The sequence below is a fragment of the Sylvia atricapilla genome, chromosome 2, assembly GCF_009819655.1.
Source record: "Sylvia atricapilla isolate bSylAtr1 chromosome 2, bSylAtr1.pri, whole genome shotgun sequence".
Lineage (NCBI taxonomy): Eukaryota > Metazoa > Chordata > Aves > Passeriformes > Sylviidae > Sylvia > Sylvia atricapilla.
Genome location: NC_089141.1, coordinates 48,452,843 through 48,478,992, shown reverse-complemented (window position 1 = coordinate 48,478,992; position 26,150 = coordinate 48,452,843). Strand labels below are relative to the sequence as shown.

Here is a 26,150-nt window from a genome sequence, read left to right as displayed (position 1 = left end):
TACCATACCTACAGCAATTGAAACTCCAACCACCAGCTCCACTGTAAAAGTGCTAAAATGAAACTTCTCGTTATTCAAGAAAACAATAATTCTCCATTTATATTTTATTTAACAACTACTTTTTTTAAAAAAAACTTCATTTTAAGAAAAATATTTAACCATGGACAGCTTAGAGTTCATAGCACACAAAGATGATATTGGAAGATAAATTCCTGCTGGTTGCTCAGTTGATAATTATTTTTAAGAACATTATTTAAAAGAGAGATTAATGTTCACATATTTAAACCACTTCATTGTAGTTGATTATTGATTTTAGTGGGAAAAAACCCTGTTATTTAAGTAGTATTTGTAATATATATTTTCTGTACAGTCATTCAAGATTTCACATTATGGCATTTACAAAGGAAATGGGCCTATAAGATGTACATTTTTTCATATAATTAAAGAAATATACTTCAAATAGCTCTCAGGTATCATACTATTAATCTCCCTCTCAGCAATGAGCAGTGATTACATCAGACACACACGGCTACTTGAAATTTACCTGGGTTGTAGTAGTTGTCTGGATCTTCCGTATCTCCTTCCCTGCCTCCTTACCATCATCAGATCTTTCTGTATCTGATATTATACTTCCTGCATCAACATTAGGTACAGTTTTGCTACCAGAAGACTCTGTCTCGAGAGTTGTGGCAGTCATTTCAGCATATTCCAATCCTTTAGATGATGAAGACAACTCTCTCTCAGAAATGCTATTCATTCCATCTGAAGTGGTGTGAATCTTGAACTCTTTGTCCTCTATTATACTTGAAGCACAAGTTATATCTACACTACCTGTCATATGTGCAAGCAATCCCAAATCATCATTTACACCAAGATGCATCTGTGTCTCTTGCACATTTGGAATGGCAATGTGATTACTTGAAAGTTCAGGGAGGAGTTTCTCCTCCTGGCTAGGTATTTTATCAAAGAGAAATGAGGTATTGTTAGTAGAAGGTTCATCTTTCTCATCAGCCAGAGTTATTAATGGACCATTATCTTTTTCTTCATTCTTCTTAATAATACCCACACTTCCATGAACATTGTTTTGGAGCTTCTCAACAGCTGCACTATATACATTATCTAGAAGAGATTCCACTTCTACTAGTGCACCATTTTCTCCAGTTCCCAGTGTCTCCGGTGACAAATCCATATCATCAAGTTTTACTTCAGTAGCTTCTACTTTTTCAGCTTTTATATCAACTAAAAGGTCATGAACTTCCACATGCACTCCTCCTCCTCCAGGTCTCTCAGCAGTTCCAAGCACATCATCTGACACCTTTGTAGCCATGAGCAAGTCCCTCGTATCTGTATTGACAGGGTAATCTGTCTCACTTTCTGGGCTTTGACTTTGTGAAAGATCTTCTATCTCTCGAATTTCCATTCCACCTTTTGCTCCCGTTGTCTGAGAGGAAAGACCTGAGATGGTGCTCACATTCCCCTTTTTCCCCTTTTTTATGTTTTCTTCCTCTTGCCTCTGATACTCTTCATACATTTTTGCTAGATATTCCTTGTGAGCTTCATATGTGACCTTAAGAAGAAAAGCACAGATTACATGGATGAATATATGCCAGATGAACTGGCCAAAATCTAGCAAGATTTTTAGGAACATATTAAGTACAGCTTACAAAGTGTTTGACAATAAAAAAAAAGCCACCTTGACATGAATAGTGAGAGCCACCAGATGGCACTAAATCACTTTACATCTTATATTGCTCTATCACTACCACCTTTGGGGGCTACCAGTATTAAAAAAAAACCACAAAACATCTATGGGCTGTTTCTTACCTTGGAATGGGCTATAGAAAGAGTATCCACCCACACTCTCCAGCCTCCCCATTCATATTTTATTGCATGGTACAAGAGAATACGGAAAATGTTGTAAACCATCTCCGTGATCTTCTGCTCTTCTGAGTTCTTAGGATTAATGTATCCCAGAGAAAACATCCAGTCCTGCCACACTGAACACTGAAGTAAACATCTAAAGTGAAATAATTAGTTCAAAATATATCCAAACAAAGCTTCTTTATTTTGATATTACAATGGTTAAGATGGGAGGAACATAATTTCTTAACATCAATCCAGTGTTAGGAATAAACTTAAAAATACTTCAGTATGAAAATAAAACCCGTAAAGTATACTATAGAGGATAATCCAGTAGTAATTACTGAACTAAGAAATGTTATCATAAATGTGCTAAATTTATTTTGAATATATTTATTACAGACTCTACAAAACTCTACTCTATAAAACTCTATATAGAGTATAACAAATTGCTATTACCGAGAAATCAGTGAGGAGAAAATACTATTTGTATTGACATACCTTCTGTTTTCACGGCTATTACTAAAGAGTTTTATCATATCAGATAGGAACAAACGTCGAACTTCCATCAGCTCTGCACTTGGCGTGGAGTTTTTTAACAGCGTTGCCACCACCTTAAGAATCACTTTGAAAGAATAAATGAGTTATGTAAAGCACTTTACCAATGTTTAAAAAAAGAAATAGTTGCTGACAGCCATTATTGTAAGAGGTAACTGAAACCCATATGTATCTAAGATACATGAATGAATTGTTCTCACTTTCTGAACCATCATTTCAAAAAAGCCCACAGCCTCTAGGTGACACATTTATCAAATAAACATAATAAATACATTGTCCTTACTTGGATTCTGAATTTTCACTGTCGAATCTGGCTCTGGATGAGGTTTATGAACAACTTGGGTGCATACTTGTTCTGTCAAAATCTAAAGCAGAATATTAACTTCCTTTCACCATTTTAATCAAACACTACATTATTTCTTTGTTCATTTTAACATTTGTCAAGAACATTTACCATGGTCCCATTCAATGTCATGTAAAAAATTAAGTAAAATGTTTTAAATCTTGAAGAATGGAATAAAGCAATTCCTCTATGCAGGGATAAAGATTTTCATGGTTGTACTGTAGCTGATTAGCTAAACTTTGAGTTCATTGCCTAAGTATAGAATAATGGTATTTCAAAGATATTCCATCCATATTTCTCATATTGTTATACATTCACTGATCAAAATATCTTTCACAAGCAACATACATCAACAGTTATTCCCATACATTTCATCAAAACCAAAACAAATAATTCTTAAAACAGGATTTGGCTTCCTCCAGCTAGTTGAGAGTAAGAGTCAGAGATAGCTTTCCATAGGAATAACCCTGGGACTTCATGTAATGAGGAAGACAGAGCCTTCTCCTGTTGCTTGAATTGTACTTGACAACCTAATTAATCTGTACTGAGACAACACTGCAAACCTTTCACACTGGGATACCTGTCACTGGATGTGTGTATGCAACTTTATCTTTAAGAACAAGCTAAAAAATTCAATGACATCAACACAGAATTCTTAGTAAATGCATTTCAAAATAGAGTAATTTCACTAGCAATATTTATTCAAAAAGAACTTTAACTCTCTCATTAGAAAAATGAGCTGATGTCAGTCATAAAAACAGTATCTTAGAATAGGTCTTTACATATTGACATTTCAAATAAATGCAAATATGTCCTTGCTTTATATGAGAGAATATTGAAAATATCTGCTCCTTAGCATCAGTTTCTTAGCAAATCTTCTGTAGTTACAGCACTTAATCCTTTTTTTCTCCTTTCCTCTGGATATTTTCTCAAATGTAAATGCCTCTGGATGCTGAACTCCACAAAGACTTTGATTTTGTCAATGAGTAATGCATTTTCTGAGAATACCAATCACAGAAGCTCTCAGAAAACTGAATGTAGAAACTAGACTCTGAGGCTCAACTGGACAAATCATAAAAGGTAATGTGCAATAAAAAAGAATTTGGATCTAAGTCACTGGCAAATGATGACGTTTTTACAGTCATAGGAGAATAATTTTCTACATTACTCAGACTTGGAACCCTTAAAACCAAGCACTTCTCTAGTCTCTTTTTTTCTTTCTGGAACCTACCCTGAGCATCTAGCTATTAAATCTATTTGTGACTAAAAAACATTGCTAAAAATCTTTTAAGTGCATAAAATTTCCAGAAATTGCAAGAGATTCTATTCTAAGTCATCATTTTAGTAATAATTGAAGATTGGACATGAGCTTTATGTACGCAGGCATGAAGACACGGGTTTCAACCAACTTGATTTTCTTAGTATTTTGCTTTTACAAAATTGCTCATCATTGAAAATGAAGCTTCTACAAGAACCTGGTAGAACAACAGCTGCATGCTTTGAGGGGTCCTACTTATTTGCCTCAAGCAGTATCTGCTACATAAAAGTGGCTGTGTTAGTTATCATTTGGCACAGTTAAAAAAGAAAAAACAGGACTCCACAAGAGTGTTTAAACTTAAAATGAGAGATATGAAAAAGAAAAAGGAAAAGAGAGCCATCTATGACTTCAGCACTTTCCATTTCAATGGAAATAAACTCTCCAAACAATGGAGAATTATGAACAATTCGAGGTCTGCAGTATCTGTTGTGGTGGGTTTGTTTGTATGTGGTATGCTTTGTTTGTGAAAAGTGACGAACATCCTAAGTACAGGATTTCTTCCATCAGAACTGGGAAGTTTTATATAGCCTATGTAAAAATTATGACATTGTTAATAAAAACGTCCAAAACATGGCAAAATACTTTGTGAACCAAGAAGTACTTGCTCAAAATTTCTAAATTTTTTCTCAAAAGTTCTGAGAGTCAGGATATTATAAAGCAGATATTTTTAAATCATGCTTTTTACAGTGGAAACAACAATCTTTAACAATTTGTACCTCATAAAGTGTGTTATATGTTGTAACGGTCACTGTATTTGTGTGCAGCATCAACCTTTCTCCAAGAAGTGTGAAAAGACTGTGAGTATGCATGATTTCAACCTTTCTCCTGTAAGAGAAAAAAAAAACATTAGGCACATGATAGTTTAATGTTGTTCTTATATTGTGGCACCCAAAACTGCACACAGGACTGGAGGTGACGCTGCCCCAGTGCAGAGCAGAGTGGGACAATCCCCTCCCTTGCCTGGCTGCTGATGTTGTGCCTGATGCATCCCAGTACATAGATTCCTACTTGATTTTCTGGATAAGCGATAAATATTTTAAATAAATGTATTTATTTGGATGCAACCAGTCTTCTGACAAGTCATATCTTCATCTGGTATATCATACTTAATCCAACTCCTATCAATGTGAATGACTTTTACTAAGTAATGTTTGAAAAGTCCTTGGAGATTCTTGAGTGGACTATCAATTTGCTTTATTAATTCCCAGAACAGTATTCAACTTGCGGGATCCCAAAGAAAAAATCCCATTTAGAAGCATATTCTCAGCTAACTGTCTCTCAATTACACAGCCATACTTTATTGATCTTACTCAGAAAAGCATTTCTAGCAATACCACAATCTGGCTGGACTCCTATCTCCTTTCCTTTCAAATGAGGCTTATATGAAGAAGTCTCTTGTGAAGCATGCGGTTAATTTTTATAATACACAGCCTCTCACTAAAATGCCATTTTGGGCTAATCCCAGCAGGGATCTTACCACATGTAAGAGGGGAAAAATGAGCAATGGCAGGCTATGCAGCACTGCATGATTCTTAGTGCTTTCTTGACACTATAATATGGAAGAGCAGACTAAGTAAACCCATTTTGTGACATCAGGTCTTTTTAAAAGGGAATATTTCTTGCTGCTACATTTTCTATGCAAGTATTTCTCGCACAGAGACATGTCCTTACCATCTTTTTTAAACACCACTTGCTTGATGTATCTGCTTTTCTTTCTGAAACATTCCCATGTCAATAAAATATATTCTATTTCATTTTTCCCATCCTTCTGAAACTATTTTTAGATGTGATGCCCTGAAAATTTTATTGCAATGACACTGATAATTCCAGAAGCAAATTTTAGATCACACTCATATGTTTCCTGTTAACTTTAGCTGAACATGCAATATACAGTTATAAAATGTATTTCTGGAAAATGTTTTTCCCTTGTTTTAAGACTTGAGTTTCAGGATACCACATACCTGAAAGACAACCAATGTATTGTTTCAAACATCATAGTAATAACAAGTAAACTGGAAAAAAATCTGATTTATAAAGCTAAGAGTGTACAAATTATTAATCAGAAAACCCAATACTTTGAAGTAATTTCTAAAGACTGACAAAGAATATACAGTAGTCATGATAAAAAAGACAAGACCAACTGTGAGCCTCAATACACCACTACAAAAATTTTAAAATGCCACTTACTTATGACCCAAATGTTTAAGAAAATATCCAAGGACCTTCAAAGCTTGCACCCATATACTTTCACTTTTGGAAGCCAATAACTTATAAATTACTCTAAAAACAGAAAAACAAATTCAAGCTCAAACATCATATATATATAGGTTGTATTACTAAGCATCACACATATAGCTTGTAGTTCACTGAGCAAGGATATTTATTACAAAATAAATAAATAAAAACAACAATTTACACAAACAGGATGTTCTGAAAGAATCAAGTGCAGTGTAAAAGTTTGATTATTAATTCTTGAGGTTGGAGGCACGGTGTACTTTGGTTCAGTTCAATGTTTTATAACAGAAAGTAACATCTTATCCTATACTTCTCTCTGGATCAGCCAAATAAAACAGTTGTAGCTTAGGACAAGAGAAGCAGACTGGAACATATAAGGTCATATCCTGGAGTGCCTAAATGGTAGGGAAAATCTCCTTTCATTACACCCTCTGTTTCTAAAACCGTTGTTTTGTTTTTTTTTAAAGGTGCCTCAAATATTAACTAATCTAATTATTAAATATTTAGTTAATATTATAGGTTTAAGCATAAATTATGCAGTCTTTCAGAAAAGAAAACCAAGCTTGATCTGAAGCCACCAAGAAACAGAAGACATTGCATTTGTCCTGCACTGTTTGGCAACAAATTTTTAAATTTATGTTTTAGTTTCCCATTAGAATTAGCTTGGCTTCAGCTTATAGCCATTCTTTCTAGTCTTTCTGCACTAAAGAGTGCTTTTTCAGACAATATCTTCCTGTTCTGAAATGCCTTCTGCTATTACCAAACGACCACTGGGGCTTTCGTCCTCTGACATCTTTGGCAAATGAACCCCTAATTTTCTGTAAGGCTTTGGGGGATGCTTTGTTTCATTTTTTAAATGTGTAGAAGTTGTAATGCTGTGAATTCACCCTACTTCTACACCACACACTTTCAAGCATGAAGACTGCACCATCAAAGACTTTTAATATTAGTACCACGAATGTTACATAACAATGTCTCCAGTCTTCCAGATGAGACTTAACCTTTTTCAAAAAATGACAAGAATAGAATTCTGGTTGAATACAAACTACAGGCAGAAAGCAAAGTCCTAACAATGAGTCTTCTCTTCAATGAGCATTGTCATTCAACGGTTTTAAGTACAGATCTTTGTACAAAGATCTTAGCATTTTGGCAAAATGGAGCTTGAATCTATCAAGTAGTAGATGTTGTGGGGTTTTTTTTTTGCCTTTTAAAATCCCGTGGTATTTTCAGAACAGCACAAAATAGAATTCAATCTCAAATATTAAATTATTAAAATAAAAATTATTAGTCCTTGAAAAAAAATTATATTACTAAATTAGGCATCAACCCTCTCCCCAAAAATAACACTTCTTTGGGAATTATCAGTTGTTCATTTTGCAGCCAAAGAGATAAAAACATTAATTCCACCTTTTTCAGACAGAATTTGAGATGCTAGAGCATGATTTCTTGTTTTCCTCTTTTTCTCCTCAGAGAATTTTCAACTTACAAAGAAAGAATATTTAAAATTATTCTGAGATAGATACATGGCTATTTGGTGCACCATACTTGCATGTTCTATTTGAGATTGAGAAGTAAGTAAAAGAGTGCAGTTACTTCAAAATATCATAATGATAATCTTAAGTGGAAATTCTTTTCTTTCCCCAACATATTGAAATCACTCATTTTGTCAAAAAATAAAGCCTAAGTTATTGAAATTGAAGCTTAAAATATCAGCAAGTGTGATACTTATGGGAAAAAGAAGCAAACTGGAGAATGATGATACCAGAATTACTTTTAAGGTATTTTCTCACTTCACTGTCTTACCGTATCCCGTTTCTCTGATCAAAGGCAGGAATCATGGATGCTGGATGTTCGGACATTAGTGCCACTAGCAGCTGCAGCACATCATGAATATTTTCATCCTGTATGACAAGCACCAACGTTATTCTACAAACTAACCTCAACAACAAGCTTCCCACAGAGCTGGTACAATTAGTTACTATAAAAGGTAGGTAATTACGGAAATGTACCTCATGCATTGTTAATAAGTAATTTAATATGCTCTGCAGTTCATCTTCTTTCACTCCTCGATCCTAACGAAAAAAAAAAAAAGGGCCATTATTCTAGGAAAATCCATTCCTCAGGTTTGGATAAGCAAAACTTGGACCTAGTCAAATAATCCTATAGCTTTTTTATATGAACCTAAAAGACTAAATTCTCTCTATCATTCTACTGCCTTTTTTTTTTTATCACATTAACAGTTCAAAACAGTATGAGGTCATATTATTTTAGTGTGGGCCCTCAGATACTACAAACTATTACTGCTACTTCTTCAATTTGTGAGGCAGAACAGAAGATACTGGTTTTCAGTGTAGTCTCAAATGACAGATTATCCCTCAAAGAGCAGCATTCAGCTGAAACAAAGAGTCCTACATAATTTCTACCACTGGAAGAACCAACAAGAAGGACAAAGCAATAACTAGCTTGACAAATGCAATTATTTTTTTCATTTGCTACTTTAATTTTTAAAAATATCACAATTAATTTAAATAAAACATATTTTATATATTGTATATAAATATACTAAACATTTAAAAAATATACATGGCAGAGTTTGGTGAGGTTAATAAGAAAGTTTGTATGGATTTACTGCTTCCCTGTTGATTAGAAGGGAACATTAAATTAGCCAGGAAAAGACACAATACTGGCCAGATATTACCAATTTTCTACTATGAAAGATACTATTACAAGTATATAACAGATGTCAATGTTTTCACTCTGGAATAGACCATTTTACCTTCAATATAAGTTGTTTCAAGAACAGAAGCATAAACGCCCTTAATGATATAATTTCTTTCTGGGAGGGCCGAGGACCATCTGGAAGAAACAAAACATAGCACTTTTAAATATAAACTAATTCCTTTAATCCTTAAAGAAATCACAGTTCCTACAACAGATTTAGTCTTATATAAAAGTTCATATTTGCAAGTGATATAATTTATAACCTTTCAGAATCACATTTTTCAACACAATATATTTAAGTAATGTTCCATTCAGAAAAAAAAAAAGAAATCCATGTATTTTTTAAAAGAAACAGGTAGTTTTTTAAAATAAACAGGAAAACAAAATATATTAAAAAGGTGATAGTAATAGATAGACAGAAATATGTGATAAAAACTTGCAATGACTAAACTACTATGTTATATACCATGAATGAAAACCAACAGAGAAAGGATTTAAAAATACTAGTGGTAGCCAGTACCTGTAGCAGAAACTAAAGCCATTTAACCAAAGGAAACTATTTTCTAAAGAAAACACTCAATTTAAGCCAGGAAAAAAAAGTAATCCACAATACTTAAAACAATTGTGCTTGATTAAATATATTATAAATAAAGAAATATAAAAAAGACAGAGCTCAAACAACTACAGTAATTTGAAACTGTTTCTCTCATATTTTCCATTCTCTATTTTCATAAATATTGAAATTGAACTGGAAATTCTTTTAAGTTCCTGCTTTTCAGACAATGTATGGCATAGACAGTCTTAAATTTTATACAGTAAAAATAAATACTGCCATTTAATGCAGCCATTTCCATCAGCCATTTAATCTTACACTGATCAAAACTTAAAAACAGTCTATGTCATTATTATTTCCAATCCAGACGAATACAACTTTTTAATGGATATTTTCTGGTTGTATTTGGTGACGCTTTTTGAAGTGAAGCCATTGCTTTACATACAGTAATTCAAGTTTGCAACAAGGGCAAAACTGAAGGAACTAGCAGGAACTTTCACTAGCAGGAACAAAAGGAATGGCTAATATGTTCAAGTTTTCTTTCCTGTTTAGGAGTGGAAAGAGGAGAACTGTATCCTCCTCAGAGAAAAGCAAGTAAATTTCAAGCTCTCCACCCACTGCTTGTAAGAATACTAAGGGTATTGTAGTAAAAAAGTCTATCAGATAGGCTTAAAAGAGATAAGAAAGACTATTTACATTAATTAATTCTAGTGGCACCATGAAATATCTGTTTTCCACTCTAAAAACAGAAGTCAGTTGGATTTTCCCTTTTTTGGTACTAGATGCAATTAAATACTGCATGAATTTTTAGCAATGGTGTGCTTGCTATCAACCAACTATTTTTATCTAATAAATACATAAATATTATATTTTTTATATAATTTAGATATTTCTCCCTAATTTAAATGTGGATTCAATTTCCCCAACTGCATCACAGAAGTTTCTTTCTTTGTATACCCTCTTCCCTCCCACACCTTATTGAGATTCAGTATCAGACAATATCTGAAAACCAGGACTGAAAAAAATTGACATTTTGTCTTTTCTGAAAGACTGTAATTATGGAAACAGAATGCAGACAATAGGGAGGTCTGTAAAACATTTCTATAACAGAAATTGTAAGGACACATCAAAAAGAAGATATCCCAGTTTAACTGGGAACCCCTTCAAAGACACATGAGTTTTATACCACTTCTTCATATACCCACTCATTTCCCTGTAGATGTGTAACAACCTTGAAAAGGGTCCTTCAACATGCAAAGGATACCAAAGGAGCTGTTGCTTGCAGGCTATATGCCAAGCAGGTAAAGTTTAATTTTCCCTTCAGTCCTCTAGTACTATTTATTCCTTACATTTTAGTTGGGTCATGAAGCTCCATTGCTCTAGAATCAGAAAAAGGGGACAGCTGCTACCTAAAAGACTTTGTTAGTTTCAAAAAATTAAAAGAGGATTCTCAAGGAAAAATAAGACAGGCTGGAGAAACCAGAGGCTATGTAACTACCAGATAGCTACAAAGAATGTAAGAAAGGACTGCAGAAATATGATGTAATGATCATCTGACACAGACTGAATAGAATTAAATAGGAAGTTCTAAAGTTACTTAAATTAGATTTTCCATTATAATTTTTTAAGTCATCATAGTTTTTTTTACTTCATTACTAACTAAATGACTTCATTCCTAGTTGAAGATTTATTTTTTAAAAAATGTATTATTGACTAAACAGTGGTGTAATTTATCCTATAATTTAAAAATGTGTATATGATCCACACACATAATGAGACAAAAAAAGGCAAGTAGGTCCTGTTTTTCAACTCAAACATTGCAAAGTAGGTTTAGGTTTTTTTGACTGTCTATTAATCTTTGTGCTCATCATTGCATATAGACAATTCAGTATCACAATCACTTGGACACTGATAGTCAGCACTGCTGAAGACTAAAACCAATCTCAAATTAGATCATCTATGAAGATAATCCTTTCAAGATCTGGTACAGCAACCAGATCCCTAATACAAAACAGTAACATTCTTTTTAACTGGCAAAGAGCAAGGACGCTTCTCTTGTCCCACACGAGGATGAGTCATTAAAGCATTTCCTGCTTTTAGATTTCTTTATGTACGTATTTTTCACAGAGTCCAGCATTTGCGTCAGATTTTTTAAAATATACACTCATTATAAGAGTTAGCCAGCTTTATCCAGAGAAAAATAAATGAAAAAAAATTACAATTTCATACAATTCATCCCTGCTACATAGAGAAATTATAGGGGCATAAATCAGAAGTAAACAAGAGGAAATAAGTAAACATATCCACAGAGTTAAGGACAATCAGTATTGCTGTGAAAAAAACCAAACCAAAACAGAAAACAAACCAAAAAAAAAAAACAAACCCAAAAAACATCCCACAACTGATTCGGAGGTTTGAATAACAAAAATAGTGATTTCTAATTCTGTCTTTGGAAAATAAAATTGTGTTATTAGTACTAGCAACAATCAAATGTAACATTCTTTTGTCTGTTTTGATTCATTTTCAGCATGCAAAAAGCATGATTTTTCTACTCCTTAAATTAAAAAAAAAATTATACAGATAGCAGAATCTCATCTCCACGCACGCATAAATAACATCACATGATATGTGGATCACAGAGGACCTGATTTCCTCTCTGCTGTAAATCTAACAAGAACCGAGTTCCACTCAAACCCATCTCCTGAAATAACTCTGTGGAACTTTTTCTATCTACAAAAAGAAAAACTATAGTTACTTTCTCATAACAATTTCTCTAACTCCCAGTTCCACAGCCCATGTTCGAAGATATTGGGCATGAAAAACATTCTTGAAAACTATTTAGCATGATGTAACCTGTACTTTAACCACCATGCATTCTGTGATACTACTCCTAAAGGTAGTACTCATTGAGAGTTAGAGCATGAAGGACACACGAAACACCAGAAGAGAGAGAAATGCTGGGCCACTCAGCTCAGAAGCGAACTGACCCACACAGTTGTCGGGAACTTAAATACACGTTTCTCTCATACAACACAGGCTCCTCAGGGAAGTGGCCACAGCACCAAGTCTGTCTGACTTCAAGAGTTGGGACAATACTCTCAGGCACCAGCTGTTATTTTTGGGGTGTCCTGCACAGGACTTGATGATCCTGATGGGTCCCTTCCAACTCAATATAAAATAATCACAGAAATAAGCTATATATTTAAAATAATTTTCACTCCATTACCTACTTTGTTGTGTGTTCATACTGCAATGGTTGGGTGATTCTATTATCTTTATTCTGTATGCTTTAACAAACTATTAAAGGCATGCATGTGGTAAATCAAGATAACAGCTCTAACCTTAGTCTAAGTGAAAAAAATAAATAATAAAATTTAGATTCTTTTCTCTGGAAGTTAGTTTGACTTTTTAGGTTCTTCGTAAAAAAAAAGTTGAAACAAGTAACACCAGAAGAAAAGTGTAACTCATAATTCTAAACAGACAACTTGTCTTCTCTGTGTGAATCTACATCTAAAATGCAAAACCTTCTGAAAATAATTATGGACCAAGTTGATACTTCTACACTCTGAAACAGTGTTTCCAGTACCTCAGAAGGAAATGGGAATACAAATATGAATTCAGTTTTCTGAATCTAAGAAGAAATACCAGCATAAAACAGGAAACCAATAACGAAGGAGAAGATACAAAACCAAATTTAAAATAAGTATCTGAGCCTTCTAAAGTTTTTATTAAAATCCATTAAAAAAAAGTTTACACCTCCCATTTTATAAGCTGATTATTAGAAGAAGCAAAAGAAAAACTAATTTTTAAAAGATAACAGCCATTTCAAATGGGGAACTTCAATATTGAGCTCCTTTGGCATTAAAATAAGGGCTAGTAAACTGTCAAGGCAGAAAACTCGCTCAACTTTGTGCTTTACTAAGATAGGGGAGGGCAATAAAACCCTGAAGAAGAGTAACTCTCTGCAAGTAATAGTAAATCAAACTACTAATATTAAAAAGTGCTTCAGTATCTCCACATAAAAGACGACATGCCTAGAAGACAAGAAAACATCACACTTCTTAAATGTCTGCATGAATAAGCTTACTTCCTAATATGACAGCAAATTTTCTGAAGGTACTTTAGCACATGCAGTCAAAGTTTATAATTGGCATGAGTAAAGTCTTCCTCAGATCTGAAAAGTTTCATGTAAGGTCAGCCTAGAATTTCAGCTGCAATTTACTCACATGATGACTTTTTCTGTTTCAAACATGAAAATTAGTGTTTATAGAATATGGGTCCTATTCTTCCATTCTGAGGTATCAAATGCTATGTAAAACGCAGCAACTTTCAGTTTCAAAGAACTGTATTTTTACACTGCAACTTTCTTACTTTAACAAAACCTTCATACATTATTCTACATTTCAACAAATTATAAACTTTCTGGCAGTAGTGACTGCAGACAGGCTAATAAAATTAACACAGAGCCAAAATTCTGGAAGTGTTACCTTTTTTGAGCTGTTGGGATTGGTGGAGTTATGAGATGCTGAAAATTAAAAGGCCTTAAGTGTAATAACTACAGCAACTTCTAGTACTATATTTTACGACTGTAAGCCGTCTGAACCAGCCAGATCTGCACTTAATGTTAAAAAAACATTTGGTAAAGAAAAGTGATGTAATATCCAAGTGATTAAATATTTGTTGAATCCATTGTTAAATATTTTCCACTAAATCCATTATTAAACATTTTCAGGAATTTTATCAGTGGCTAGCAACTAATGTGGATTTTGTAAAAAGTCCTTTATGAAATGAAGTTAATATGAAATTAAATTTAGCAACCCATCACCTCAACAATTATTATATTTTCACAGTCATTTGCTTGCAAATCACCACAGTTATTACAGTTCTATCAGTCAGAAGCAGAAGTTATCTGTGAAATAATAGCAAAAAAAGCCCCAGTGCTGAATTGCATGGAGAAAGCTCCATAGCAGTGCTGGGTTTGCACATCTGTTGCTAAGTCACTGATCCTCCTCTCTGATAAGCTGACATTCTTCAACCCAACACAAGAAAAGCCACTCTTACAGACAGAAAATAAATTACTGCTTCTTTGTCGTTGTTTCAGTTACATAAGGCCTTCTTGCAGGGAAGAAGGAAGAGGATAAGAAGCAATGAAGAAAGAAGATATTAAACTTTCAAAAAGTTGAGTTTATCTATAAATCTAAAGACAAATGAGAAAATTCAGATATAGTGGATCATACCATGTTTTTTGAAAATATGCATGGCCTCAGTTTATAAAACACCTTCCCAAACTGTATGAAGACCTTAGAAATTTTGCTTTTTGTTGCCAAACTGCCATACCAAGCACCCACTAATCTACACCTTTCAGGGACTGACCTGGTTGCCTTCCAGATTAAAAAAAAAAATCTTGTCTGGAACTGACACAAATGAGAGGAGAATGTACAATACTCTGAATGAAAGAAAAGATAGGAATGTAAACTAGCCATATCTATGCTTAATTTAGAGTTAACTTACTCATTTCTCATTCCTAATTTTGTATCCTTGTGTAGCTCATGCCTTCTGTTCAGATTTTGATGAATACATTACATATTTTTTGAAGCTATGCAACTGGCATTACACATACAAATACTCAAAATACACAGCTAATTGCAAAGAGGCAGATCTGGGCAAGATAAAAACAATCCAGGCTTTCTACAGAAAGAAATGCCACTGACTCCACAAAGAGCAAACCTAGCCAGAGGGAAGAAGCCTATAATATGCAGTACATTTTCAAAGTGTTTTTAGGTAGTAGTATCATGACATAGAAGCACAGTAATTTTTTAAATTTAAACAATTATACCAGAAAAAGAAATTTAAAAAATGATCCCAGCCATAACAACTGGACTATATTATCAAACTTGCACTCTCAAGCTAATTGAGGAATTTTCCAAGTCTCTACCTAGCTGTAAATATGGTGGTTGACACCTGAAAACTTTACCTCACAACAGCTGGGTATTCTACAGTCGCAAACACAACGCACATAAACTGACAATCTGAGTTTTAAACATCCCAATTCCCCACTGATCTCAGATACAATTAATTTGTTGGCAAAACTGTACCTGTACAGCATAACAGTATAAACCTCAACAGAGCTGATCTCTGAAAGCATGAATCTGACAAAAGCCACTCCCAGGATTCAGCTCACCCTAATTTCAGACATCAGCAGTGTAGTTCCCAGAGAAGACCAGCTCCTAACCTCCCACCGAGGTCAGTGGAGATCTAATCAACAGAGGCAATGCAGTCTAGGAAGTGACTGCATTTCAAACAATGCCTTTCTCAAGTGCCTGTCAATTACAGATTAGACACAGCTTCCTAAACATACTTACTTATGTAAGTTGTCATGCCACAAAGTATGCAAAACATCTACCCAAAACAAGTAGATTTGTTGGATACACAAGAAACCTGCATCCTTCTGAGAGGCAGGCAAGATCCCCACTGAGACTACAATGGTGCTAGAAACCTGTATTAAGGCAACTGACTCCTGCATTGTACTGTGCACAATCAGCAGACATCTAGCTCAGAAGGAGGCATCTTCACTGCAGGCACCAAAAAAAAAGAAGTTAATTCTATTTTGGCAGGAAGAATTCAGAATCAGCGTAAGTGGATAACATAATTTATCACTGACAAAGATTTCAAGCTAATTAAGTAACCACCACAGGTAATTTTCATTATCTACGATTTCAAATCTTTCATTTAAATGAATAGAGAACAGTGGGCTTTTGTTAAGTGTTTTAAAATAAATTTTAATAATTTTTGAAGACTACTTTTTATCTTTATCTAATATTATACTATGTGAGAACTATAAATGTTATCCAAGATCCTAGAGCAGCTCTTTCTGTGACCTTCAACACCTTCATTGCCAATTAGGACACCTAATCTAGGAAAAGAATTGTTACTTCTGGTTTTATTTATTAAAAAAAAATATTGAGGGGAACACCTATGCGTAAAGCTCACTTACAAATAAGAATTGCCTAATAATTAACGTGTTAGATATGTAATACGAATTAATATTAGTGACATGTACTAAAACCATTCTCCAATTATTAGACTTCTCAGTATGACATTAACAATTACAACATAAAAATAATTAATAAATTCTCCTTTATCATGTATTTTTTGAGAGACTTTCAGCTAAATCCCTCCTGCTTCACACAACTAGATAACTAAATGTAATGATGTTACAGCCAGAATGTATAGGATTAGAATTATTTGCTCTGGTTAGTACACATCTGTAACATGCAGAACTCAACCAGTCTCCATTATTGCATTTTATTGGTGCTTTCATTCAGTAGCTCTTGTGCTAAGCTAAGCACATCACTTTAAACAAAGTTAAATAAATCTCTATTTTATAAGGACAGAGACAAAATACCATTGAACTGGAAATACAGCGTCAGAATAAGAATACAGCTTCAGAAACACACTTCTCTGTAGTGAGAACTAGAAGTTTCCACTCTGTTCTCAAGATCACTTAACACTCCTAAGCACTCAAATCACAGAAAGCTTTCTTTGGCATATGAAATACATATAATATTTCCTCTTTATTACAGAAGAAGAAAACTCAATCTTTTTAATGTTTCCTAAAGTATGTCCACATAAGTATATGCTGGATGACTGGAGACCAAGGTTGAAATCTTCTGGGAATACATATAAACATAAATAATCAGCATGGGTTTATGATACACCAAAAAGTACTTCCACAGTCCTTCTACTGATGACCACTGCGATCAACCATTGCCATTTATTTACCTCCTTGTTCACAGATCCAAGGAGCTTTCAGACAGTTACATCATAAACCTTCCTACAGGAGAGATGCTCATATTTTCTTCCCTACGTGCTGCACTTACCCAATCCCTTGGGAGTAATGCCACTGCTGTCAGCAGGGTTGACCACCCAGTAGTAGTATTTCAGCGTGTGCATTAACTGCAGCACCGTGCCCACTCTGCGGATGGTGTTATAGATGGTAGCAGTCCCAATGAATTCAGCTGACAGGTAGGTGTACAAGGATAGCTGCACCTGAGAAATGGAACAGTTATTCACATGAATGTAACATCTCTATTAGTAACCTTAAATTGTGGGGGACTTTTCAGAATAGACTTCGGATAGAATACAAAAAAAAATGAAAAACTAATTACAACTCTGGTTAGGGCAAGGGCTGCACTGGTACCTAGGAATGATTTAAGTAATGATAAACATATTTGCTTGTTTTCTATCCTGACTTTTTAAACCAGAAGTATATATTTTCAGTTTTTAGGACAGTGCCACTTTTCACTTTGGTTCACATAGCTCAACTATGAGTATTCAGGAAACCAAATAATTCATTATTGCCAGAGATGAAAGACAACATTTTAGAGATTTTATCAAACTAGAATACATAATTTGAATTAAAATGAGAGCTTACATTAACATGTAACAAAACACATTTTTCCTGCAACTAAAAGTACAAAATTTTATGCTTAATCTGTAGGAAAACAATGTAATGCAATCACTGAAAAAGGGACTGGGTTTCTTGAAACAGTCTTTTCATATAATCAGACAGAACCTTAGGCAATACTTCAACTGCTTTTAGGAAATTATAAAAGAAATTTGAGTATATAGTTAATCAGTGTACAGACTTCATGATCTAAAAATAAATGCTATTACCATGTTTATAAAAAGAAAACCTCAAAGAGAAAAGCCAAAAACCTAAGTAGAATATTATAAAAGAATAAAGGTATTTAATTTTGTTGTAAGACAGTAATTATTCAAGTGAACTATTACCTTTGCAGGGGTATGTATCCAGATAGCAGGATTAAAAAGAATGTGATCACATAATTGCTTCAGTAGAGGTGCTCCATGAGACAATCCATCCAAATATTTGGCAAATGACAAAAATTGTTCCAGAACTGCTCTGGTTATATGAACTCTAGATGACTGGGGGAAAATAATTAGAATGAAAAAAGATAAAGAAAAGAATCTTCTTTAATATAATTACAGCAGAACTATGAAGCAGTATCTTCACCTGGCTCATCATTACTAAATGTGTGCAGCCTTGCATATTTTGATGTCATTGAATATGAAGGCAGTTTATACTTTCTAAAAAGTTTTTTGAGGGGTTTTGGCATTTTGCTTACTGGAGTTTGTTTTCATTTTATTAGAATCCAGTCAGGATCCTACATTTTACAGTATAATTCTTGAGAACTTCATCTAAAGTCCTTATCTCTTCTTAAATTAAAGAAGTGTCTTAATGAGATTGGTTGTCTCTGTGTGAACACGCATTATTTGGAGACTTACTTTTGTTTCTTAAACTTAAGTAGGTATTTGAAGGAGTTGGGTTCATGGTTTCCTCAAATTCCAGGACTCTCTCAGTTTCATAGCACATGCCATAAAATCACTCTTGAGACCTGCTCTTATGTAGTAACATGGCATGAGGACTTTGACAAACTTCTCTGTATACCAAATTAACAGAGTTAAAAAATTCTAGACATCCTTCTCCTTGCCTTCTCCACAAAATGTCAAGCACTGGAACAGACTGCTCAGGGAAGTGGTGGAGTCACCATTCCTGAGGTATTTAAAGTTGTGTAGATGTAAACTACACACTACTAAACTAGGTTTAGATGTAAACTTGGCAGTGCAGGGTTAACAGTTGGACTCCACCTTAAAGGTTGTCTCTAACCTAAACGATTCTGTGATTCTATTTTTCAATTATTTTTAATGCTGTAAGTACAATCTGGGAATATGGAGATTTATTATTTTTAGAACTGAAGTCTACTTGCCAGTAATACAAGTTCAGCCTGGATAGTGAATTTCCTTTCACTTGTACATCAAAATTCACAACAAATAATCTGCAACTAATAAGAACAAAAATACTGTTTGGAAGTTCAAGAAAAAAAAAAAAAAAGCTTTCTGTTGTCTCTGAAGTATTTGATTGCATGCAAAGGAATAACAGATACAACAGATAATTTACAAATAATGAAATTGAGACTAGGAAATGAAAGGATTTTTTTCCCACCATGTGTGCTAACCAAATATAAGCACATATTGAAAAAAATAGAATACATCCTTTCAAAAAACTGAAGCTAAGTGAATACAATGTAAAAAGGCACCCAGAAAACAACATATGTTTTAAGAATTATGCTGTGATCAATGGAAATCCTTTTAAATATTCACATGCCCAAGTCTAATGAACATAGCAGGTGTTAATTAGAAGAGTATGTAAACTTCTAAAAAAAAAAAAAATCATGTACAACATTCTAAACTGATGTATTCCATGTGCATAAACCACAGTGCTCTATTCGGGAGAAAGCCCTCCATGAGGGCTCAGCAGTCTGCCTGTGTGTAACTTATCAAACCAAAGCTAGCAGCTTTGTAAATTCTTTCTGGTTATGGCACAAGAAAACCTACCCCTGGAAAAAACCACCACCTTAGGCTAGTTCTTTGAAATTCTAAATCACACTTGCTTAGTAGTGAAAACAGAAGCACAGAAAATCTACTTTTCGGTATTGAGTGAAGGTATTTCCCTAGCTGCAAAGAACAAAGGGAACAGAATGAGAAACACTACTTATCATTCTTATTCAAAATTCAGAACATCTTTGAAAGGTGATATTGTGATTTTTTTTTATCTTCTGCTTAAAAGATTGCTATGCTGACCTCATGGTAATAAAAACCCATTACTCAAGAATGTCAGAGACATGAGCTTCAATCGTAGGACTATCACTATCTTAGCATAAACTGACAGTAGTTTGGTCTCAGATTATTTACATTACTGAACCCCAGTACCAGGGTGTCATGAGGCAGGGAGGCAGGGGACATTCCTCAGAAAAGTGAATTGAACCTGAGTTTTGTGATAACTGCTCATCATGCCTGAAAACTAGCAAGTACACAGAATGCCCCTTGCAACTACTTCTTTCAGAATTTAAACCTTGTTACAGTTTTTCTTCAAAACACAGGGCAACTATTTCGACAATTTTCAGAATTGAATCACAGAAGATTAATTTAACTTTTATTAACCTACATACACACACACACACACAAAAATCTCAGTTGTGACATTTCTGCTATGTTTGTAGAAATTAGAAATGAGAAATTTCCTAAGCAGGTTTGGGAAACAGAAAGTGCAGAAATTAACATACTTTAAAGGGATTCACAAACCAATCTAAAGTAAGAACATAAATAAGAGAACAGAACCACCTCAAGAAAATCGATTTTTTGAATACTGGTATGTAAGAGGATGAGAAAGATTAAGAGACTCCAGTAGACAACTTATAAAATATTTTAATTTGCAATACCTATATCACAAATATGTTTTATTCCACTAGATATTTGAGCCAAGTGATTGAAAGTACCTCAATGGCAGTAGAAATACTAGGAACAATGATAAAAACCCTCCTAACGTACCTTTTCAAGGAGATAGCCAATGACTAGAAATCCTTTTCCACCAAGCATTTGTTCTTGCATGGCTACTGAACTCTTAAGAAGCTCAACCAGGAAAGCCAATAGGGTAGCACTGCATGTAAAGAACAAGATTTTTTTCCGATTAAAAATGTTGCTTTCTTAACAATCACTAGCTATGAAGTGAATAGAAATAGGCTTAAGGTAGTGAACAGCTCTTTAAAAGAATACAGATATTATTTTTCCTGTGGAGAAATTCCTCCAGTGATTTTTCGTATATTACAATGATAGGCGTGGGAATTCATATTCACAAGCACTGTCAGAACTCTTGGTTTGACCATGACTATGCCATGTTTTAAATATCCAGCCCTGGAGCTTGCAGTTTTAGCCAAAGTTTTGGCAGCTGAAAGAGGCAGGAGAGGATTCCCGTTGACAGTGCTGGAATGATGCTGGCAGGGACATGTCCAACATTTCACTATCCAGAATAACTATGCGAAGCAGCAAAATCTGCAGCCTTTAGGTAAGTCCTCGTTCCACACTTTCAGTCCCTAGAGTCACTACTAACACAGAAAGGAGGCGTAAAAGCTTTGAACATAGACACAGGCAATGATGTCCACCACAAACCACAGTGGAACAACAGGGTGGAGAGCTTCCTTCAAACTTTCTAAAGACCAAACACAAGAATAATATCTGCCTGCCCAAATAAAGGTTAAGGATTACTTTTCATCCAGTTAGGAAAGCATAGAGAGACTCCAGAGGCTACAACGAAGTCACCCAACAGCCCTTCCCCAGCAGCATCTTTAAGCGAAGTGTTCAGAAAGTATAGCGAGGAACAGTGTTCAGAGAAGGTTACAGTATAGAAACATAAGAGATATGAAAGGCTTCAGGGGATGGAATTGGCAACAAAGTGAAACTATGTTATGAAAACCAGCAGTGGAAACATGACAGATCAATCCACCATAGGGAATATAAATCATAATTGACTCCTGGGTGATGAGAATAAAACAAAAACATGCTCATCTGTTGCTGAAAAACTCAGAGGAAAGGGAGAAAGGAAAAAAAATGACAGAAAGGAAGTATTTAAAATCACTTTTCAAATATCTCAAAAAGGTAGATGTTATTGTAGCACGTATTGTAGTGCATATACAGTGCATACTATACTGTATGTATAGTCATTATTCCTTTTCTAAAAATTAAATAGCTGTAACAGTTCCTAGCTGTACAGACAAGTATCTGCAACCACAAAAATTCTCATATAGGTAGTAGGCACAGGCAAGAGTGAAAACTGTGGGGTTTGCAGGTATGAAAAAGGGACTTAGAGAAAATTTCCAACCTGCACTTGATAAATTTCAACTTTTCTTACAGTATCTAGTAATTTAAAAGTTCAAATAGAATCTCTTTGAAATAGATGTTGAGATTGGTTAATCCACCAGCACCAAAAAATAACCACCGTGCTGAGGAAAACAAAACTTATTCTATTTGTTGAGTAAGGCTGTCACATAAAAGAACAGAAGTAGCCCAAGTACATGCTGGGAACACGAAATAGTGCCTTGTCTTTCTTCATTGTTGAATGGTCATAATATTCCATCTAAAATCACATACAGAATGCTCCACAGAGTGTCAGCAATAAAAGAACACAGATAATATCCATTTACAGTACTCCAAAGCTTTTATCAAAACAGCCTGTCAGGCTGTCACATCAACTTCAACCCAGATTATATGCATCACTTTTTTCTTACTCCAACCAAAAGTTTCTATTGTATTTGTCATCTAAAATAAGAATCTAATCGTTTTTACTACATGAAAATCCATAAGTAGCTCGCATAAAGTGTTGAAGATTTAAATTTAGATTTTTTTTTTTAATTGAATAGGTAAAAGAAAATTCCATTTAGATATATGGTGCTTACTATCATCTTCTATGAGTAACCTTATGACTTAGAACAACAAGCCATTACGCATTAAGTCAAGAAACAGCATATATCTTTGCAGAATTAGAATTTAAATTACAATAGCAAATACTATTATATTCAAATGTCAAATAAATACTTTTAAAGTGGATTGTAATGATTTTTGTACCATGAACTGACTTCAGTTCATTTTCTATTCTCAGAAATACTTTGTCAAAACCGTTTAAATTCGTTTCACAATTTACTTGTTCATTCTACAAATTAGGATGTAAACTTATGGGCTAGAGTTAGTCTTATATCAATACAATATTTATACTACTGTTGGAAATTCTTACTGACTCTGAATGCAAGTTATAAGATACACTGACACCATAACAATATTTTCCCCTCTTTCCCTCTATTTAAGCACACATGAGCCACAAGTCAACTCAGAAATTGTCTGTGACCAATTTATACCTAACCATGCTACAGATACAGACAAGCTGGTTCTGTGTAAGAAAGACTGACTCAAAAGAAGTGTAGTAATTCAGATGCAGCCAGTGCCCAAATATCAATTTTTTAGATATTAACCACCTTTATGCAGGCTATGGCTAAACTAATTAATCTTGCCTGCCCACCTTACCTCTGCACAGAGCTACCTTAGCTGCTTCTGCAGAGTGATGGCATGTTTCTAGTTTCCGGAAAATGTATTAATTTAGCCAATGTCTTTGTGAATGAGCTATGCTTTTACTTAATTCCAAAATGGCTTTTAACATCTATTGATCCAGACACATAAAGATACCTCAATCCAGCTCTGCAGAGTCAGCTCAGGTCTGCAGGCAGTAACTCTAACTTCTAATCCTTTTGCATCATCCAAGATTGCCACCATAAATAATAGAGTTGACTGCAGTATATAGTAATTCAAATCTTGGGATAGCACACATGAATGCATCATTACACCTTCAAGCACATTAAAAAAATCCAAGTACCAGAAAATGCAGCAGTTAAGGGGAACCATCTGGCAGGCACATAGAGGCACAATGAAGTTAGAGATGAATACTGTATAGGACCACAGTATTGATAAAAATTAACATAATAATTGAATTTAACTAGCAGTTTGCTCACATTATTATGCAGGAAAATAATGAAGTAAAAGATCTGTAATATTTTAACTCATAAAAGAAATATAAAATCAAAATGGAAGTTTTTAAAATTCTCACTGCATGTACTGTACTGAAGGATATTACTACCTGAAGATGATCAGGCAGAAAACATACTACAGCTGTCTGTGGGATTGGGGGTTTTTTGTAATGTTTTCCTTTTAGGGAGGGGTTGGGGGGAATTGTATGGTATTTGTGGCTTGGGTCTTGTTTTGTGGACTTTTTCCCCTCAAACAGGTTGCTTAGACTTCTTTCAGCTGAAACTTCTATTTTGGAGGAGGAGGGAGGAATGAAACTGCACTAAAGTAACAGCTGTTGCACACAACATTGGTTTCACGTGTAATGTTCTTCATCTTACATATTTTACAGAGTATCTGACCTGCTTGAACTGTCAGATAAACTTTCCCAGCCTCTTCAAAACTTCTCTTTCCCCACACTGTCAGACTGACCTCAAGGAAATGTCTATCTAGGTATAAAAATCCATACTGAAGTAATGTCTTCTTCCCCCTCAATATTGCATTCTAAGAATTAAATCTAATTTGGAGGACTGTATCCAAAACTTTTAACAATTTCTAGGGATATTTAATTTATTTCTTCACCTTGGCAGCTGAACACAAATTAAACCTGAAGATCTGAAATGTGAAAATATTTATCAGCAGAAGCAGGTTGCCAAAAGCATTCTTTTAAAAAGGTTGTTGTTGATGGAGGGAAAATAATATTGATGAGAAGACTGTTGTCTATGTTGAACATTTTTCAAATAGAATTTAACAAACTTACCATCAACTAACACGCATCAGATGGCTGCACAGTAATTGACATTACACATTAAACCTGCAAAACTCTGTGCACTGCTGCATAAAATTTCTTTCAATTCTTTCCTACTTTATACAGCCCTAATATAAGGGATATTTCAGCCCATTCCCACATCTCTTCTGTATCATGCTCTTCCTAGAACAGATCAGTTTGTCTGCAGTGGAGCCAAGATATAGATAGAAAATTAAACTCTATATGTCAACCAACACTAAATCAGAGAACAATGATAATTACTGAAAATATAACTAATTTCTGGGGGAAAAAATCCAGTAGTTTTCCATTATTAAAAAGCAGGAGAAAAAAAAAGGTGATAGACCAAAGCATGATGGTGCTGTATCCCCAATGGTTACTGTTTAGAAGTACCTTAGAAGTCAGGAATTTGCAGCCCCTTAAGATAAAAGTGAAATTTGCCTTAGCTTTTTGTTTTGTTGTTACAGCACTTTTATTTTATTTTTAAACCACTACACTGATCAGTTTCTCTAGACTACTCATTCCCATTATGATTTTCCCTGACAGATTTGCCTTAATACAAGTTCCATCTTGGATTGTGCATTACAAAGTTATCTGGATTGGGTTTTACAAAAGGCACCTTTAGCAAAGGTAGGCTAAGGAGATCTAAGTGTGATTATTAATTACACACCATTTAACTTGAAGAGTGTATATGAAAGAGAATGATGCGGATATTTGCTTTGTCTGATTCTCTTTGGGAAGGAATCCTTTATAAAGATTAAAATCCTTTATTTGTATTTTCAGCTTTTCCAAAGTAATACAAAAAGATTGTATGAATGACTCCATCACAGGTGGTTAGTAAGATAACTACTGAAAATTAATCTTAGCATAAACAGATAAAGTATTAATGAAAATCATATACAAACAATGAATGTTTCCATGAGCTACAGCTATGGCAGCTCTCTTAAGTGCTTCCTTGACTTCCAGTTTAACAATGTTTTTTTCTTTCTGTAAGCTTGTTGAAGAGAAAGGGGGAGTGATTTCTTTCTTATAGCTTTTCAATTATTTTCTCCAAACATGTGATGAAGCTAATAAGACTACTAATCAGGGTTCATTCATAAACATGAGTCAGCTGAACAGGTGTTGTGTGAGAGAACTAGAGAAGCAAGTCACCTCTGCTTACAGGCAAAACATTCTGGGATAAAGACTCCAGTAATAAATTAGTCACCCTCAGCAGTCCCCGGATCTTCTGGAGTATGCAGAGGTACAGCAGTTCAGGAGTTTACAACAGATTTCTACTACATTTCTACTGCAGCAGTGGCTGTATTTTCATTATAAACTCTTGTCCAGG

At 34.4% G+C, this 26,150-nt stretch overlaps 1 protein-coding gene across 1 annotated transcript in view; it reads right to left on the bottom strand.

Annotated features, from left to right (window-relative positions):
• The window catches only part of NBEA (neurobeachin), a 456,143-nt gene that overhangs the window by 312,877 nt on the left and 117,116 nt on the right, over positions 1-26,150 (bottom strand). Inside the window, exons 11-22 of the mRNA XM_066313167.1 lie at positions 20,998-21,106; positions 18,382-18,534; positions 17,469-17,637; positions 9,091-9,170; positions 8,324-8,386; positions 8,118-8,215; positions 6,267-6,359; positions 4,796-4,904; positions 2,702-2,783; positions 2,362-2,485; positions 1,825-2,017; positions 545-1,567 (exon numbers count right to left, since the gene is read on the bottom strand). Coding sequence (XP_066169264.1) covers positions 545-1,567; positions 1,825-2,017; positions 2,362-2,485; positions 2,702-2,783; positions 4,796-4,904; positions 6,267-6,359; positions 8,118-8,215; positions 8,324-8,386; positions 9,091-9,170; positions 17,469-17,637; positions 18,382-18,534; positions 20,998-21,106 — 2,296 coding nt within the window. The remainder of the gene's footprint in view (positions 1-544; positions 1,568-1,824; positions 2,018-2,361; positions 2,486-2,701; positions 2,784-4,795; positions 4,905-6,266; positions 6,360-8,117; positions 8,216-8,323; positions 8,387-9,090; positions 9,171-17,468; positions 17,638-18,381; positions 18,535-20,997; positions 21,107-26,150) is intronic.